We start from the raw sequence: 20,337 nt of genomic DNA on the forward strand, positions 1-20,337 counted from the left end.
TAAAATAATTTAATTTGTATAAAATTAATTTAACAAAAGTGTTTAAATTATTGAGAGTTATTGATATTTACATTATAAAATTATCAATGTTAGCTTTTAATAGTGAGATGGTTGTTGCAAATTTGGGAAGCTAAGCTTTAATTACTACGACTTTTTTTTTTGGTTGCGTGTAATTATCCATCTGGATCTAAGGCTGTAAAACATATTCCCGTACCAAATGGATCATGAAGAGATGCATTTAAATGGGCTTCTTTTGGGCGGAGAGCCTTTTTTCTTAATTACCGATTTATGAATCGAGATCTCCATTGGAAAGACCGAAGGAGAACTGTTTTCTCATCTTCTTTCCCAAAACACAATCTCGGTTTTCTTCGATTTCCAAACCCTCGACTTTTCAAAATATATTTGACACAAACCTTTGCTGTTCTCAAGTCTGACAACTATTCTATTTATGGAACATGTTGAGATGAATTTTATCTGTTACAATTGTTTTCGGAGAAGCCCAAATTTGGAAATTCGAAGATCATTCAGATGTAGTAATCAATCGATATCTTGATCGGCGGATTCAGTATTGGGTTTTGGTTAATTGGCCCGATCCTTGTCAATAAAATTAATCTGGTAAGCTGCCTATGATTCACTCATTCATTTTATGTTATTACAGGTAGAATAAGAATACATCTTTCTCGTGATTAAATCAAACATATAGTCTACAGTTTACCAATTTGTTATTATTATACCTTTCATTTGTTATATGTTTGAAGTAAATCGCAGAAGTGGCAAATTTAATGGGTGTATGTATTTTGCTTTGCAATTGTATTGTATGTGATCAATATACAATTTCTATTTACATGTTTTCTTGTTTCAGATGAATACTTGTTTAGATTAAACCAAGCCAAAAGCAGTGGATCTTCGATTTCTAAACACATATAAGATGAATTGTTGGAAAAAAAAACACATATAAGATTAATAAGAGTACCCTAAACACATATAAGATCACATACTCATAGTCAGTAACAAATCTTCATTGTAATATCTAACTGAACTACTGTGAAATGAATAATTGATAAACCTACCGCCATATCACCTAAGACCATTTTCAATGGTCTCACCAGAGAAAATGGTATATTGTGACCAAGAATGAACAATTGTGACTTGAATCATCCAGCCAGTCTTGTATGGCTTGATTGGACAATGGCCATGGCCGCCATTTGTAAAGAGTATTGAAAGAACAAATCAAAGAAATTGTAGAAGGTATGATGAATTCAACCTAGATGACTAATGGGTATTTATAGGAAGACGTAGATCGATCACTAATTAGGTTAGTTTTAGGGTATATTCTATGGAAATTCTCTTTCAATTATGAATATATGAGATTTGTTAGTTTAGGATAGTAATTAAATAGTATTTGAACTGCAAATCTTTTAGTTAAATCAAATCTCGCTGCTCGAAAGTAGGATCAATTGGGTATGTATATTTGGTATGTATAATATTTGTTCATAATTGATTTTCCTAAATGGTTTCAGTGATTCGCGCGGAAGTTTGGTAAGGTATGATAATGATAAAGGTAAGATTGTGATCGAGGGCGGTTAGGAGAAGTTGGATGATGTTCGAATTGGAAATAATCGAAAGAATGCTTTTAATAGCTGGATGATCCAACTATTACTTTACGGTTTTTTCTCGCCCGTATCCGTTTACTTGATTTCGGGTTATTTTTTCAAATTGACCCGACCCATAATCGATTTTGTACTTCTCTTTTACTTATATAGGGATATATATATATATATATATATATATATATTGTCAACATATGGGCCACAACAGGCTGGTTCTTTAGCCAAATCCCTACATTTGTAGGGAGTCGAACTCGATCTCTGGTGTGATGGTTCCTCCTACAATTAGACTTACCTATGGCCACTGCATTAAGGTATATATATTTTAACAACATGTGATTAGATAGTTCCAAATATGTTGTTTTGTATATTTTGTTGAATTCATTTTTCTTTTCTTCGCTAATGTTTTTTATTTATCAAGATAAATCAAGATTTAGGGGCTGGTATTGGACGAAAGACTTTAATAGAATAGAATATGACTGAATTGAAGACATAAATTATTGATTTTCAAGTATTGTAAAAGAATTTCAAATCTTTCTGTTAGATTCCAACAATTATATTTTGCAATATATTACTAGAATTAAAAAGATATCAATCCTCGTCAATAGCCATATTATCTTCTTCTCCAATGCCCAAAACCCTAAAAATTCTTATCTTTCTCTTTTACCAACTGCTCTTACTCTACCCAGAATATCATTGATCCAACAAAATGGAAATGATTATGTTATATAGTTCAATGACAACAGCCCTAAAACTCTCAAGTTACCCATTAAGCATAACAGATACAAAATTGATCAAAAATCAAAACTTTTCAATGATGGAAACGTATTAACAAACAAGACAAGAACATCACCACCATTCATTCCCTCCTTGTCTCGCTCTCTCTCAATTCACACACTCTCCCTCATTATTAAGGGATGATGATCCAATGACAAGTGATTCTGTTTCTCCACAACGACGACATGTTCTGCATTTTTTTTTTCAATTCTCAGCTTAAAAGGTCAGACTTTATTATTCACAATTTGCACTAACAATTCTTTTACATTCTTGTTAAATCATGTTGCTATTAAAAAATACATAACATCCAATAACACTAGAATTTAATAGAAATGAAAATTTAACAACTTGAATAACAGATGAATTTAAAAGACTTGATAAAATGTTTAATCCAATAACACTGGAAATTAAATTTCTAATAAATTCTTGCACAATCTCGTGTCCAATACACCCCCCCCCCCCCCCCCCCACTTAGAGATTTATTTTGAATAGTTATGTTAGCAAAGTAAATAAACAAAAAAGGAAAAATAAATTTCTTGATAATAGAAAGTCATGTATAATATATATATATATATATATATATATATATATATATACTAGATAAAGGCCTGCACGATGTGCGGGTTTAAAAATTGTTGAAAAAAATAAATCCTAAACATTTATATAAAGAAATTTTATTTCCTAAAATAAATATATAAATAATTTAAGTTAGAGAATATTTGTAGTTACCTTCATACATTTATTTATATTTATACACTTTAATATATTGTAACAATTATTACAATAATTTAAAACTAAATTATATCCCACTAAAACTTTTGCCAAATATTCATCATTACAAATATTATTATTATCAAATTTCAACAACGTTTCACAACTTATTCACAAAATATTTTACATGCAACAAATTCATCAAAGCAACATCTAATAAGTAACCACGTACAATTTTAGTCTATGTTTTACCATTAAATATGTTTTTACACCCAAAATTATTTTATTATTAAAGTATGCTCTCTATCACCACCTGTAAATTGTCTTCTAAACAAATTAAACAAATTTTATGTTGCTTTACTTTCATTTTGGCATAATTATTGTTCTTATAATTACTAAAATTGTTTTGAGACATAGTTTCTTTAACCATAAATTTTTTTCTACTCCAAAGATATTGGATGAACAAACGGTGAAAATTATCTACTCGATTACAATGATTTTATGACTAACCCAATAAAAGTTGAGAAATTAAAAGAAATATAATATAATATAATAATAAAAAAATTTAGAAAATTATAATCATGATGATATATTTAAGTCTTAGATAATTCAGATATACAAAATAGAAACTTTATATACAATCCAAACCATGACATATGTCATAATCACGTTAAGGATGAACGACCTATTTACTCTTTAGAAGTATCTAATTGTACCAAAACAACTTAAAGTTATGATCTCGTCTCAAATATTCTCGAATCATAAATTTAAAACTTATTTTTACCCGAATCATATTTCTCCATATACCTAGTTTAAATGGTTTACGAACCTAATCCGATAGAAAACCACATAAATCCGGTTAGAAATCAATTTTAATATGGTATACCATTCCAACTTCCCAAATTTGAAACCGTTTCTCAATAACTCGATCAAGCAGCTCTTGTTTTAGTACTGGAATCATCAATATTATTCAGAAAAGAAACTCTAAATTTTGATCAGAAACATCAACCACAGACTTATCTTCCAAACTTATAATGCTACTAACTGTAGAATAACTTTTGAAACCTCCATCAGTGTCTCCATCATCGATTAAATTAGCGGGCATTATATATTTCGATTTCATTTCATTGCATCTGATAGCTTCCATTGAAAAACCTGCACGAATAAAAAACCCACGCAATAGATCGGCAAAATTATATCAGAATAAAAAAAATCAAAGATCAAAGTTTTTGATATAAACATGTAATGTTATATAGATATAATGTTATTTTCGTAATTAGCTGTCCTATTATGATTCAAAACAATAATTCTTTTGACATAACTTATGTTTTTCTTTTAAAATTTGTTATTCACTATTTATTTATTAATAATAATATACATATTTAGTGAATTACTTTTTTTGTTTATACATGTCAAAATCTTATTGAGAAAACACGTATAATATAAGTAGCATACAATGGAAATTAGATTGGTTTTGTTAATTTTCCTTTTTGATTTATTTTTTTTTAGATATAAAAATGTCAATTTAATTTAGATTTAATATTATTTTCTTATTTAGCTGTTTAAAAAATATTAATTTTTGACACTTGTCAACATCTCATCAGTATACTTGACATGTGGCTAATATGAAAACTCAACTTTATATAATAATATTTTTAATATAACAAAAAGATTCAGATTTCAGTTCAAGCTTTTTTCCTAAGACTGCCAATCGGTTCTTCATGATCTTTGTTTTCTTCGCATGTGCCTTCACAAATCTTGTTGCAGTATTCAGTGTCCGAAATTGGATAACCATAGAGACATAATTTTTTTTTTTTTTTGTGCAAACAAAGACATAAAATTTAATGTGTTATGTTATATAGTATAAAGGTTATAAAGTATAATTATGCGACCAAATATGGATGGCACATAGTATATTTATTTTAATTGTTTGTTTTTAATATAATAAGATTACAATTATATTATGCTTTATTTTACTAAGCTTGAAAACTGTGATTTCTGATCGTTAAAATTGACATGTGTCACGATATGATGAGTTACTAACTTTGATATTTAATCGTTAAAATTGACACGTGTCACGATCTGGTGAGTTTTTAATTTTGATCTCTGATCGTTAAAATTAACACGTGTCACGATCTGGTGAGTTACTAACTTTGAGGACCAAGGTTTATATAATAAGATATTTTTTTTTGACAATACCTTCGCAAAAATGATGTGGCAAAGTGAAAAATTGTGACACCCCAGTTTCAGGGACATGCGGAGAGGTTTCAAAGAATTGATTTGGCCACCTATGTTACCAAACAGCACTTATCTTTTCGGTCAAGGGTCCTGAGAGAACTCCAGAATTAAACGTGCTTGAGCTAGAGTAGTCTCAGGATGGGTGACCTTTCGGGAAGTGATTGTCAAAACTGTGTGAGTGAACACAAAACACAGGAAAAGATCATATGGTGATTTGTAGGGAAGGTAACAAGTCTTTAAAGCAACAAACCGACCGTCAGATATTGATGGGCTCACGGGCCTAGTGAGATGACGTCAGGCCCATTAATGAAGGTGGGCCCATGGACTGGGATTAGACATAGGGCCCACTAAGAAGTGACGGTCGGAGCATTACAAGTGGTATCAGAGCCGAACCCAGACGAGTGTGCAGTCGAGTGGGCTCACACCGTCGGGGTGACGGTCTTGGTGCACAACGAGGACGTCGCGATCTGTTAGTGGGGGTGAATTGTGACACCCTGGTTTCAGAGACTTGCAGAGAGGTTTAAAAGAATTGATTTGACCACCTATGTCACCGAAGTGCACTTATCTTTTCGGTCAAGGGTAATGAGAGAACTCCAGAGTTAATCGTGCTTGAGCTGGAGTAGTCTCAGGATGGGTGACCTTTCGGGAAGTGATTGTCGGAACTGTGTGAGTGAGGACAAAACACAGGAAAAGATCATGTGGTGATTTGTAGGGAAGGTAACAAGTCTTTAAAGCCTCCCGGACGTAACTAACCGACCGTCAGATATTGATGGGCTCTAGAGCCTAGTGAGATGATGTGAGGCCTATTAATGAAGGTGGGCCTATGGACTGGGATTAGATATAGGCCCACTAAGAGGTGACGGTTGGAGCATTACAAGTGGGATCAAAGCCGAACCCAGACGAGTGTGCAGTCGAGTGGGCTCACACCGTCGGGGTGACGGTCTTGGTGCGCAACGAGGACATTGCGATCTGTTAGTGGGGGTGAATTGTGACACTCCGGTTTCAGGGACATACGGAGAAGTTTAAAGAATTAATTTTGCCACCTATGTTACCAAAGTGCACTTATCTTTTCGGTCAATGGTCATGAGAGAACTCCAGAGTTAAGCGTGCTTGAGCTGGAGTAGTCTCAGGATGGGTGATCTTTCGGGAAGTGATTGTCGGAACTGTGTTAGTGAGGACAAAATAGAGGAAAAGATCATGTGGTGATTTGTAGAGAAGGTAACAAGGCTTTAAAGCTCTCATACGTAACAAACCGACCGTCGGATATTGATGGGCTCACAGGCCTAGTGAGAGGACGTGAGACTCATTAAGGAAGGTGAGCTCCTGGACTGGGATTAGACATGAGCCCACTAAGAGGTCACGGTCGGGGTATTACAAGAATAAAAAATCATCCTTATAATAATAGTAAAGTGTAAGTTTTATTTATTCAAATTAGGAGATATCCCATGCTATAAAGCACAGATTATGAATTTTTCAAAAATTAAAATATTTTTATATTAAAAATAATCATATTTTATAGTTAAAAAAATATTTTTTAAAATTCTGATTGGGTTACAATTTTTTAAAATTAATTAGTAATTTTCGTCCATAATTAATTAGAGAGAGATTATTTAAAAATTATTTAGAAGATTTGATTAGTCTAATAAATTAGTTTTTGAGTTGGTTTCCTCATTTTTTTTGGAGCTATTTAGGATGATGAGATTTTTTTTTCTCAATACTTACTAAAAATCCAAATTTGTATAGACATATATATTCATTTTATATTAAGAAATTCAATTCATTTGATAAAAACTCAATTTCTGAGATCTCTTAATATCTATCTAAATTATATAAATTGAGATAAGAATTTAGAACATTAAACTTATTAAATATAGTATATGTATTGTTATATATAATTTCTTATATATTTTTTATTGAAGTATATAATTATGGTTTGGTCTTTTGTTTGTGTTATCCTCTGCCCTATACTCCTATAAAAGAATCCTGAACCCAATTCCAGCAGGTTAGTAATTACAAATACAAAAATTGTAAGTTTGTAGTTAAAATTTTATGGATGTTTTATGTTAATATAAATCATATGTGACATTAACTACAATATGTTGGCCTTGTTCTTTTTCTTGTCGCTAGCGATCACAACCAGCGACAGATAATTACTCTCTTTTTCTTTTTTTTTCTTGAATTACTGAATTTTAGTTTGAGAAAATATCTTCTCCAGATCTCCCCAGATTTTCAGTTGCAGGTGTTAATGGATATTCTGGCAATCAATTAAACGGTTGCAGCGACTCCCAAATCCTTGTCTCTCACCTGAAAATCATCGCTGGTTTCAGATCTAAGTTAAAAATCAGTTATTTTTTCAGTCGTTAAACATGGTTGCTAGATACAAGATAACGAACAGAGCTGTTACTTTTAGTGATTATTGGTTATCTATATTATTAAAAGGGAAGCATTATTTACAAGGCAAAATGAATCCTGAAATATATGACATAAAATGACCCTGAATAAATTAAAAAGCATACAATACAAGAGGGATATTAAAATAAATTTGATAATAAAATTGCACGGATCCTATATGCCCTGGATTAATTCTGTTCGGATCATGTATTAACTGTTCAGGGCTGTTTTTCATACTCCCGTATCCAAACAGAATCGAAACAAGCATCTGCAATAAAATTCAAAAAAGGTAAGTAGTTTTGCGTAAACAATTTAAGGAAACAATAATTTTGATATTTATGTATATGTTTAATTTGGGCAATTAATTTCGAAACTGTATATATGTAAACTTATTTAATTTGATTTTATATTTTGAGATATATCCGGAAACAAGAAATTATGATGTTACCTAATATACAAAATCATCTAAATGTTTATATAAATAATTTAAATCGGTATCTATTAAAATTGAGCAATTAAATACAAAATTGTATATATGTATAAAAATATAATTTGGTTATATATTGTGAGATATCTGTAAACAATATTTATGATTTTATATTATGATTTCAAACATATGTATTACATATATACAGTATGTTTAAATCTTGGATACTGAATTAAGATATACATACGTTTGAAACTACTTATAACTTATCATTTTATCAATGCATAAATGTGCGGATCCGAAAACATGTTACAACTAAAGTAAAACAACAGTATTTTAAATATGTTTTTTTTTTCAGCTTATCTAGCATAAGCATGTACAAAACAAGAGATGAAAGAATGTTAACTGACACGGCATGTATGTGTAATTCTATTAACTGAATGTTTCAAAGAAATTATTTTTCTTCATCAAATACTTTATTTTGTTTTGAATCAAACTATTACGTGTTTGTGTGCTAAATATGTAGGAACATGATTTTGAGGAAATGAGAAAAGAATAATGGGACGGAAACGGGATGGAAGGAGGAATAAGATGAGATTAAAAATTTTCAAAAATCAAAATCCAAGATCATGTTAGAATTAAAATAAATTAATGCTTCCAATATATTATGTAACATATTTTTCAATTTATCTAACACAAAAATGTCAAAAAAATATTCAAAAGAAAAAGAAAAAACATTAAACTATGTTCTATAATAGATAAAAAAAAAAAAAAAAATCAACCATAGTTATGAGACATATACAAGACATGATGGATTTTATGTCCTAAATTAGACATACCATCTTTCTGTTACTATTTTTTAATATAATTGTTATTACTGATAACAAAAACAAATTTGATCATTTTTTTGTCTAAACCAAATTAAAAATAAATCAAATACTAAACTGATACAAAAAAAAGTTTGGATTATGAATGTTAATAACATTTATTAAAAATATGTTTACAAACATAATCCGCATGTACGTAATAAATTATAAATGTGTTAGTAAATTTAGTTTTTAAAATCAACCCCGCACGTATATGCGGGTCCGAATCTAGTTTTTATATAAAAAACGAACACACACTAAATTTTAGATTTTAATTCTTTCTTTATAACCAACTAATTCTTTAAACAAAAATATCATTAATTTTAGGGAGATTTCAAAAATAGCACTAAAATAAGTTTTTTCCAAATTTAGCACAACATTTCTAAAATTCCAAAATAGCATCAATTAATCTTTCAAAATTAAATCCTAAATTCAAAATATTAAACCCTACCCCTCAAAACTATACCCTAAATTTGAAATTGAGAACCCAAACCTAAAAAAAAATTCTAAAAATTAACTTTAAATATTTGAATGTGTTAAATAGTGCTATTTTAGAAATTTATGGAATGTGTGCTATAATTGTCCATAAAACTTATTTTAGTGCTATTTTAGGATATTTCTCTTAATTTTAAGTGAATATATCAAAGAATATTTTGAGATTTCTAATCTAAACCTTCTATACATTTATGGTTGGTTCGATTATTTAACATACTATGTACATACAATTACATGAAAATCTACTAAATTTGTGAAAATATGTATTGATTAACCAGTGTATCACAAAGATTTTAATGTATGAATAATTTAGTACAAAATTATTGGACCATCTTATTATATAAACCTTGATGGCAAAATTACTCATTAGCAAGATCGTGACATGTGTCAATTATATCATTTAGATGTTGACACATGTCAATTATTAAAGTTTTAAAAATAAAAATGTAAAAATTCAAAACCTAACCTAAAAAGGTTTTAAATAAAAGTAAATAGATAAAATAAAACCTAATTTTATTTAAAATCCAATTAAATTTAAATAAAATCTAATATTATTTAAATTTTATATATAAATATACCATAAGATTTTATTTAAATTTTATATATAAATATACCATAAAATTTAAAAATATAATAATATTTACTTATTTTAATTTTAAGTTGCTATATTACAAGAAAATTATTACTTTTTATATAAGATAAAAAATGATTGTGAAAATCATACAATTAGTTACTGTTTCTAAAAAATGTAAATACTCACCTTTACATAAAGAAAAAGATTGTTGAAGTAAAAAAAAAAAAAAAAGATCGTCTCATATTTTTTTCACCAATCAAATAATTTATTCAAAAGACTACTATTGTAATATATATGATAGGAGTAAGTATGTAAGATTAACGTATGCGTTTTTGTAACTATAAAAATGTTAAAGTGAAGAGACATATAATAGATTATTTAATGTGTTCATAAAGACAATATGTTGGTAGTAGTTAAGACTAAAGAGTATATTTTAACAGTAAAATATATTTGTGTGTACAAATAAACTTTTAGTGGTAATGTAGACAGTAGATTTGTAAATGGATATACATTAGTGTATTATAGCAAAAAAAATAACTATTTTCTATAACTAAAAGTTTATCTCTTTACTTTTATACATTGTTTTTACTTATGAAAGAATTAAATATATATTTTTTGTTAAATTTAATTTTACTTTAATACTTTTGAACTCATCTACACTTATTTTTTTAACTAAAAGTGTATCTATTTTATTTTCAACTAAACGATAAATTAAAAGGAATTTCCTCGGTTAGTTGCCCAAGCCATATGGAAGGGGTTTACAAAAGAAACTTCAGAGATAAGAGAATGCGAAGTATGGGCAAGACAATCTGCCTTCGAATTTATCGCATGTGGGATCTAAGAGATGGAGAATATTAGAAGAAACTCCAGCGAATTTAACTCATCGAGCAAGTTGGAGAAGGATGGTCAATATTCAGGGAAATGCACCATATTGAGTAACCCAGCATGTATTCACTCCATGGCCCACAACAATGTTTCTAACTCTGAATGCATGGCAGAGGGGCTCCGTCTTAGACACTTGGCCCTCAACAACAAGGTTCGATCCTCACCAACGTAACATCACCAGCCCAATCATGAATGCTCATTGGTTGCTTTCCAAGAACCATCAATTTGACAACAAGGTGAAGAAACCTGGACATCCGAGGACGGAGATGGAGCCGACATGACCGCCGTAAAAGATAGCGCCTCTTCCCAGACTAACTTATCACCCAAAGCCTGAGCAATTATATCATTCGTCTTGATCTCTAAACCTTAAAAAATAAATTATTTATGGCCTTCCAGATTGCCTATAAAAATCATGGTAATTGAAGAAGTTGATCAGGATCACCCAGTTGAGAGACATCCCTCCAGAAAAAAAATTCAAATTTGAGTACATAGACTCATATGGAAAACCCTCTGATGAGATTGGAGTTAGAGATAAATCCTAAACTTCGCACGAGTGATGGCATTCCAAAAAAAATGTGATTAATAGTCTCAACCGCAGAGTCGCACCTTTTACATCAGATATTTACATTGGACACCTCGGTGTATCTATTTACTTTTATAGATAGTTTTTACTTACTAAAAATACTTACTTTATATTCTTTGTTAAATTTTTTTTTTTTTAAACTCTAAACTTGCACATCGGACGGGTCCTAATCTAGTTCAGTATAAATTTGTAGGTTTAAATATAATCAATGTAATTTGGAATTAAAAACTATAAATATTTGGAAATATAGAAAGAACCTAAGTATTGTAACTGGAAATTAATTAATAAATAAGACAGTCGGAATAATTAAGTCTAGATTATTATTTTCCACAAGTCTAATTTTGTTTTCTACTTTTTTTTTTTTTTTTGTCAACGTTTTTTTTACTCTCTTGTTTTTGCTTTCTTTTACGTAGTTATAAATTCTTTAATTATAAACCCACATATACGCATGTGCTAATCTAATGTAATATTAATTTAATATCATCACGAAAGTATTTTTGCCTATAAAGTTGAAATATTAACCAAGTCCATCAAATCAAACAACACATCAAGTCAAAGAACAATATGGCTCCACTTTACTTCACCATTCTCATTTTTTTCTCTATCATTCTCGTAATCTCATCCTCAGCCTTTACTCCACCGCGTCACCCATTTGATCCCTTAACCGAGACGGAACTCAAACTTGTCCGGACCATTATCAACAAGTCGTACCCCGTTGGTCCTAACCACAAGTTCACTTTCCAACACGTTGGTCTCAACGAACCCGACAAGTCTCTAGTCTTGTCTTGGTACTCATCACGGAACCACACCATCAAACCACCGCCACGACAAGCGTTCGTCATCGCTCGAGACAACGGCAAGACGCGAGAGATAGTCGTCGACTTTTCCTCTCAAGCCATCGTCTCTGACAAGATCCACGTAGGAAATGGTTACCCTACGCTCTCAAACGACGAGCAAGAAGCATCCTCCGAAGTCGTTGTCAAGTTCAAGCCGTTTCTTGACTCGGTTGCGAGACGAGGCTTGAACGTTTCGGAGATCGTGTTCACCACGTCAACGATTGGATGGTACGGTGAGACTAAGGCCGAGACGGAGAGAGTTATTAGACTGATGCCCTTTTATCTTGACGGCACCGTTAATATGTATCTAAAACCTATTGAAGGAATGACAATAATCGTTAATCTTGACAAGATGAAAGTAACGGAGTTTAAAGATAGGTTAACAGTTACTATGCCAAAGGCTAACGAAACTGAGTACCGTATCTCGAAGCTTAACCCTCCGTTTGGTCCAACGCTTCGAAACGCCGTCCTTTTGCAGCCGGATGGTCCAGGGTTCAAAGTCGATGGACACATCGTGAGGTAATAACAGCTTATTCTCAAATAAAACACGATTAATAATTCATGGCTATGGGTCTTTGAGTCTATCTCTCTCTCATTTTTTTGGCTCCATACTACTGATAGGTCAGATTTTGCAGACAAAAATTGTTATATGTGGAAATTTAAATTTTTAAAGTTTGTCGGTGAGGTAAAATGATTGAAAATTATGGTCTTTCTCCTTTTTTTTCAAAGATCAAATTTTTGCTAATTAAAATTTTGAAGTGTGTCGGTCTTTTTATTTTTTTTATCTTACCTTTTGGCTACAATTCTCTCATTTTTGTTTTCTTTAACGATAACAGGGCACATTGTATTTGATATTCTTTATACATATTGATTTGAAGAAATATATTCAAAACCAGAGACAAGCTTGATATAGATACCTAGATGGCTAGATCATAAAATACATTACTATACATCTTTCTGGCTGTAAAACCAGGATCTGTGTGAATCTTGTGAATTAGTTTTGAATATTTAGATATGTCATTTTTTCGGTTAATTCAATAAAAACGATCGGATTCAAATCGTATCTAAATTTTTTGTCCTTGCTTAGATTTGGATATTTTTCTTAACTCTAATATGATATTCTTAATTAGGTTTTTAATAAAAGGAAATTCATCAATATTGCTTCCCCAATAAATTATCAGTCCAGTTAATTGTCAATGTTAGTTTAAGTTATCGACTAGTATTTCTTTTCTTTTTTTTTGATAAAGAATTATCGATTAGTTTTATCTTTGTGTATGCTAGCTTTTTCCATCCACCCTTCATGATAACCATTAGAGTACAAAATTTAAATTAAAAAAAATGAAAACTTTTGCTAGCTTTCACTATCTCCACTGTCACCATTTTAAACATGGACATTCATTGTAAAGAACAAATATTTATACTTGAAAGTCTGTGCGGAGGACCCATGCACAAGAAGATTGTCAAACTCTTTTTTATTTGGATATTTCTAAGAATTCCATTATTTCCTTTCATGTGTGGTTCCGGACCAACGGGGTATGACTTGTTGATGATATCATTTGGCATCATATTCTTGTTTTCTTTTTCATTCATTAATTCCCCAATGAATTTCTTAATACTTTCTTCTCATTCCTTTTTTTTTTACTAAAACTAATTAAAGGTGGAGACATTGTTTCAGTCTATGATGTGTATGTGAAATAGATTTATCGGAGTCTTATCTTTGAAATCCTTTGTTCAAATTAGGCGTTCATGTAAACATTGTGAAAGAAAGATTGCATGCATATTGATGATACCTTTTGTATCCCACTTACTAGTTTCATACATATGCATATGCATATGAGGATGAACATGCATGCAAATTGATGATACCTGTATATATATCCCGCTTACTAATTTCATACATATGAATATGATGATGGCTAGATGGGCAAATTGGGAATTTCACTTATCCTTTGACGTTCGAGCTGGTATCGTTATCTCCCTAGCTTCCATTTTCGACATGGACGTAAACAAATATCGGCAAGTCCTATACAAAGGTCATTTGTCGGAGATGTTCATACCTTACATGGACCCAAGTGATGATTGGTATTTTATTACTTATCTTGATTGTGGCGATTTCGGCTGTGGTCAATGTGCCGTGTCTCTTGAGCCATATACTGATTGTCCAGCGGGCGCAGTCTTTATTGACGGGATTTTTGCTGGTCAAGATGGAACCCCCGCAAAAATTCCAAATGCTATATGCATTTTCGAAAAATATGCTGGAGATATCATGTGGCGACACACGGAAGCTGAAATCCCAAATTTAGAAGTAAGAAAACTTTATTGTGTTAATGTTATCAAAATTATATTTATATGATATATTGATATGATTAAATCTGTTTATAATATGATGCAGATTACGGAGGTTAGACCGGACGTAAGTCTTGTCGCCCGGATTGTGACCACCGTGGGAAACTATGACTACATAGTTGATTATGAGTTCAAGCCTAGTGGTTCCATCAAAATGGGGGTAAAACAGTCTCTTCTTAACTTTATGTATATATAGTACGTTTCCTTTATTAATTTGAAATGAACGCCAACATGAATCACGTGAATCATGATTGAACAACGATACCAAAAAAAGCAGATTTAGAAAAAGGAACAATGACATCAAATCAAATCGTAATTGAATCATTAGGTTTGATTTTCATGATTCATGTTTTCTTTTTGTGGGTTCATACGGTATGATGATTTTCAGTTGGTTTGATTCAGTCTTGTTTGCATAGAAAAAATATAATATGGATTTATAATTTGATAATATTGTTTTGTTTTATGTACATGTCAACTAAATATTGGTACAATATACTCGATTGGGTTCTGTTTCTTTCTAGATGTGACGAATATAAAATAGCGATTGATACAGAGCTAAGTTCTGTTTCAGTAAGTCGGTTCAATCAAAATGTTCAACCCTAATTCTAATTTGTATATATACCAACAGGTTGGCTTAACCGGTGTTCTAGAAATCAAGCCGGTAGAATATATTCACAACTCAGAAATCAAAGAAGGAGAGGACATACACGGGACAATTGTTGCCGACAACACCGTCGGTGTTAACCACGACCATTTCGTGACATTCCGTCTTGATCTTGACATTGATGGTTCGGAAAATTCCTTTGTCCGTAACGAGCTTGTGACCAAGAGGGCTCCAAAATCTGTTAACACACCAAGGAGAAGCTATTGGACATCGAGGCCAAAGACGGCCAAGACCGAGGCAGAGGCTCGGGTGAAACTAGGGTTGAAAGCGGAAGAGCTGGTGGTGGTTAACCCTAACCGGAAAACGAAGCATGGCAATGAGGTTGGATACCGTTTACTTCATGGATCCGCTGCAGGCCCTCTTTTGGCTCAAGATGATTACCCACAGATTCGGGCTGCATTCACCAACTATAACGTGTGGATCACGCCATATAATAGGTCGGAGGTTTGGGCAGGTGGTTTGTACGCTGACAGGAGCCAAGGTGACGATACGTTAGCCGTGTGGTCTGAAAGGTAATTGACATCTTCCTATATCAAATTTAATTTGAAAATTTATTTAATCAACCTTTTAAGTCAACAAATATATTCTAAAGTTACCTAAAACATAAGCTGATAAAAAATATATTGAAGTTTCGTGTTTACAACAATTGATAAAGTATATAAACTAATAAAACTATAGTAAAAAATACCTTAGTAAATTATGTTTTGGTGCCGAAATGACTTTGGAGTATTGGACAATATTATAATTATGATATATTTTTGGCTAAAATATAATTAATTTTATGACAAAGATTATATCTATGTCAGGTTTTTGTAATGTTTTGTATTTAAGAGAAAATGTTTTTTTTTTTTGTCAGAGAAAATTTATACTCTCTCCGTTTCAAAATATAATATGTTTTGGATGAAAACACACAGATTAAGAAATAACCACTTTAAAAAAGTTCAACCAATCATAAAGAAAACTGCATAAAATAAATAATAAGAAAATATTCTTTATGTCCCTCATAGTTTGATTTTTAGGAGTTTTTACATATTTTAAGAAAACAATGATTACTGATTTTAACTATATTATTTTCTTTAACTAAAAAAATATTATTTAATTTTAGACCAATAACAATTCAAAAATTTAAAAATGTTTTCAATGATTACTTCTTGGAGTTTACAAAATATTAACTTTAACTAATTCAAAATTGTAGAAAATCAATTTTTGAGGGACAAATAAAATTCTCTAAAACATTAATCTATTTGAGACAGAGGGAGTATGAAAGTAATCTAAAAGTTACTTAAAAGAGTTGAAAACATCTTATATTATGAAACAAAAAAACCTCTAAAACATCCTATATTATGAAACGGAGGGAGTATAAGTTTTCTTGATCGGAGAGACTAAAATTATGTATTTGAATGAATATGACAGGAATAGGAAAATAGAGAATAAAGATATTGTGATGTGGTACACCATCGGTTTCCACCATGTTCCTAGCCAGGAAGATTACCCGACGATGCCTACTTTATCTGGTGGCTTTGAGCTCCGACCGACCAACTTCTTCGAGCGAAACCCTGTCCTCAAGACCAAACCCGTGAAGCTCACCACCGCTCGAAAGTGCATTCCTAAAGACGATTAAAAAACAACTTAATCATATCACTCATGATGAATTTGTTCCACTTGATGACGAACTGTTAAACATCTCGAGAAATAATAACGTGGTTTCAAATATCTTGGTTTCATATAATTATCGTGTCTTTGTTGAACAACTAATCTTCTCTCTCTATATCAAAGTTTTTTAATTAATTAGTAACGGAAAAAAAAAAAACTGGTATTACGAGAAGTTGGATACGTTTTTACTGTAGAAGTTCGTAATAGAATCAAACGTATACCCCCGACAACCCATGATCTCACTGACCTGCTCCACGGATGCTGCGTGGAAAGACAATGGCAGAGTAGGTTTGGACTGGAACTTCAAGGATAACCACGAGCAGCCTAGATCTGCCGGTTCATCTTCCTTGTCGAACGTTGTCTCACCCATGAACTTTGGCAACTCTTGCAGTAGTAAGGGTGGCACTCAAATCGGATTTCAAGGCTGTATCTTTCGCTTCAGACTCGTCTCTACTAGTCCAAGCTCTCAATCACAAATTCCAACATAAGGAGCTTCACGAGATTCTTCATTATATCCTCTCTCTATCGCTTTACTTTGATTTCGTCTCTTTCTCTTACATTCCGCGTAACCAGAACATCAAAGCTGATGCTTACCCCCTCTACTGTACGAAAACGTAATTTATTTTAATAAGAAGTGCTTGTTTGTCAAAAAAAAAAAAAAACAATCTCACTTTTTTCCAACCATATAGGTCAAGGTCATGTATGTGCACTATACGAGAATCTAGTAGGAAAAAAAAAAAAAAAGAATGTACCTCACACTTTTTTTCCCTCACAAATTTACAGTATTTTAACATCTCTATGTATTTTTTAGTTTATAGAGATTCTTGATTTTTAAACTTGAATCCCTATTGTTGTTATCTTTAATATTTGTTCATTCTTATGTTTCTATTCTCCACTCAAAATTTTTCTATTACTACAATTAATTTTTCTTAATTATTAGACAAAAGAAAATTCGTTACGTAGTGTATAAGTATTAACAACAGTAAAAAATGCATTTATTATTTTGAGAATACGACATCATACGGTGAAAATATATAATTAATCATTATTTTAATAAGAATAATCAAAAGCACCCATTATGCAACAATTTCATACGTTCTCTCCCAGATTAATATGATGTTAAATGATTTGTTGATAATCATAAATAGTTAAATACAGAGGAAAAAAAATTCAGAGGAGAAAAGAATCCAACCGGTTGAGTCCCACAAAAGCTTCTTCTACTCTTCACCCTCTTAAGATTCACCAAAAATAAAAAAAGTTGATTAATTAACACAAAAGCAAAGCAAAGAACCCAACAACCCAACCATAACAACAAAGAACAAATCCACTCTTTACAAACATATATACGTCAGCAAACCAACTATCTATTCTCTGTAATAGTGGAGTAAGTACCAAGTAATCTCTTCTTCCCTTTTTGTGATGTAAGGACAAATCAATGGAGGTTCAAGAACAAGATACCCGGAATGGGAGACCCAATTTTTCTCTCTTTTTCATGTTCATCTTTCTCTTTGGTCTCGCTGCGTTCTTATTGTGCCTTTCGGCTGAGTTTCAGAAGGCTAAGGTAAATGAATTGTCAAATGACTTGTCGCTCAAGTCATCCTTTTTGTGTTCTAAGGACATGATTTGGGGTTAAATTTTTGCTAAAAGTTTGACGTTTTTTTTAAGGGGAAAGATCTGAAATGGGACGGAGAATCGTGTTATTTACCCGAAAATCATGCTTTCGGGTTAGGAATCGCTGCTTTGGTCTGTGTTTCCGTTGCTCAGATCGTCGGAAACGTTGTGGTATGTAGAGGTTTCTTGAAAGCGGACAAAACCGGAACTACACCGCTTTGTATAATTCTTCTGTTGTTTTCTTGGTAAGACGATGCTTATTACATCATAGTTTATACCAACAAGAAACAAATATGTTGAAATATCTAGCAGTTTTAGTGATCTAGTTTTCGTAGCCGTACGTGTCATAATCTTGATTAAATTTTGCAGTTACGTAATTGTATAACACACGAATTAATTGCAGGGTTAATTCTGCGTTTGCGGTTACGTTGATAAGCGTTGGTGCAAGCATGAACATAGAGCAGAGATACGACAAAGGGTGGCTAAACCGTGAGTGTTACCTTGTAAAAGACGGAGTGTTCGCAGGGTCTGGCGTTTTGTGCGTTACAACGCTGGTTGCTATTCTCGGAGCGTTTGCGTCTAAAGCCAAGCCATCAGTACAGGGTGAGACTCAAGACAAACGTCACACCCAGAATGTGTAGTAGTTTACTTTTTAACCCCTCTCAAAATTAATTAGAAAGCAAAGAAACTTGATCAAATTGATAAACAACATCTTACTCAAAGATATTATTTCATCTTTTTTTTTTTTTTTTGTGTAACCTTAGAAGTTCCAAAACTTTCTCATCAATCTCTTCCAACTGGAGATCACTTCTTGTTAAATTAGTTTATTTCCTCATGGACCAAAATAGTTTAGAGTAGTGTAATATTCCTCATGATAAATTGTTCTAGATTAAATATTTTTATTAAGTAGTTAGAGCCAAAAAAGAAAAAATAATATTATCTATATATATATATATATATATTAAAAATTATTTTACTTAAAGGAAAGAAAGTAAAAGATAAATTTTTTACTTTATTATTACAAAAGACGAGAGGCTGTGTGAGAAAGAAAAAAAAAAGTGATATTAATATATCCTACTATATTAATTGAGAAGTACAAATATGAAACTAACATTAAAATATTTAAAAAATTACATTCAATTGCTATTAGAAAAACTTATTTTAAATTAATTATTTAATTAAATAAATATAATTAATTAAAAACGAAAATCAAGGACACATTAAATAAAATAGATTGTAGAAAAGAAAATAAAATCTATTAGAATCAAAACTAATTTGTATAGAAAAAAAATTAACAGATAAGATTTTAAAAATCTAATCGAATAAAATCTACAATTATAAACTTTATCAAAAAAAATTTCACCATAGATTAAAATATTTTTATAGATAAGAAAGGAAAACTACCGAAAAAAACAATAAATGTTGTTTTCAAAGAGGTTTTTCAGAACATTCGCTAGCTATATTTAATTGCTCTTTTTTACATGTTAGTTATATTTTTTTTACTTACTTCACAACTATAGCAAGAATTGCCTTTAATTGACAAAGGTTTAAACAATTTTATTCACTACATGGCACATGCAAATGTTTTATTCACAGGTTTTCAATAAACATTTTTAAAATAAAAAGTTATAATATAAGCAAACCGAATTTTTATCACAAATCATTATAAATAA

The 20,337-nt window shown here is 31.2% G+C and overlaps 2 protein-coding genes across 2 annotated transcripts; both read left to right on the forward strand.

The window, feature by feature from the left end:
* The first annotated feature begins 12,092 nt into the window (after positions 1–12,092).
* LOC104757532 (amine oxidase [copper-containing] alpha 3, peroxisomal) lies at positions 12,093–17,111 on the forward strand. Its single transcript, XM_010480282.3, has 5 exons — positions 12,093–12,909; positions 14,311–14,695; positions 14,783–14,896; positions 15,365–15,912; positions 16,814–17,111. Exons 1-5 carry the CDS (start codon positions 12,119–12,121, stop codon positions 17,019–17,021), a joined length of 2,046 nt encoding a protein of 681 aa, XP_010478584.2. The 5' UTR covers positions 12,093–12,118; the 3' UTR covers positions 17,022–17,111.
* A 1,131-nt stretch (positions 17,112–18,242) lies between these two features.
* On the forward strand, positions 18,243–19,483 carry LOC104757534 (chitin synthase, putative (DUF1218)). The gene is made up of 3 exons (XM_010480284.3): positions 18,243–18,614; positions 18,719–18,909; positions 19,068–19,483. Exons 1-3 carry the CDS (start codon positions 18,489–18,491, stop codon positions 19,303–19,305), a joined length of 555 nt encoding a protein of 184 aa, XP_010478586.2. The 5' UTR covers positions 18,243–18,488; the 3' UTR covers positions 19,306–19,483.
* The last annotated feature ends 854 nt before the right edge of the window (positions 19,484–20,337 follow it).

Source organism: Camelina sativa, chromosome 17, assembly GCF_030686135.1.
Source record: "Camelina sativa cultivar CO46 ecotype springtype chromosome 17, ASM3068613v1".
Lineage (NCBI taxonomy): Eukaryota > Viridiplantae > Streptophyta > Magnoliopsida > Brassicales > Brassicaceae > Camelina > Camelina sativa.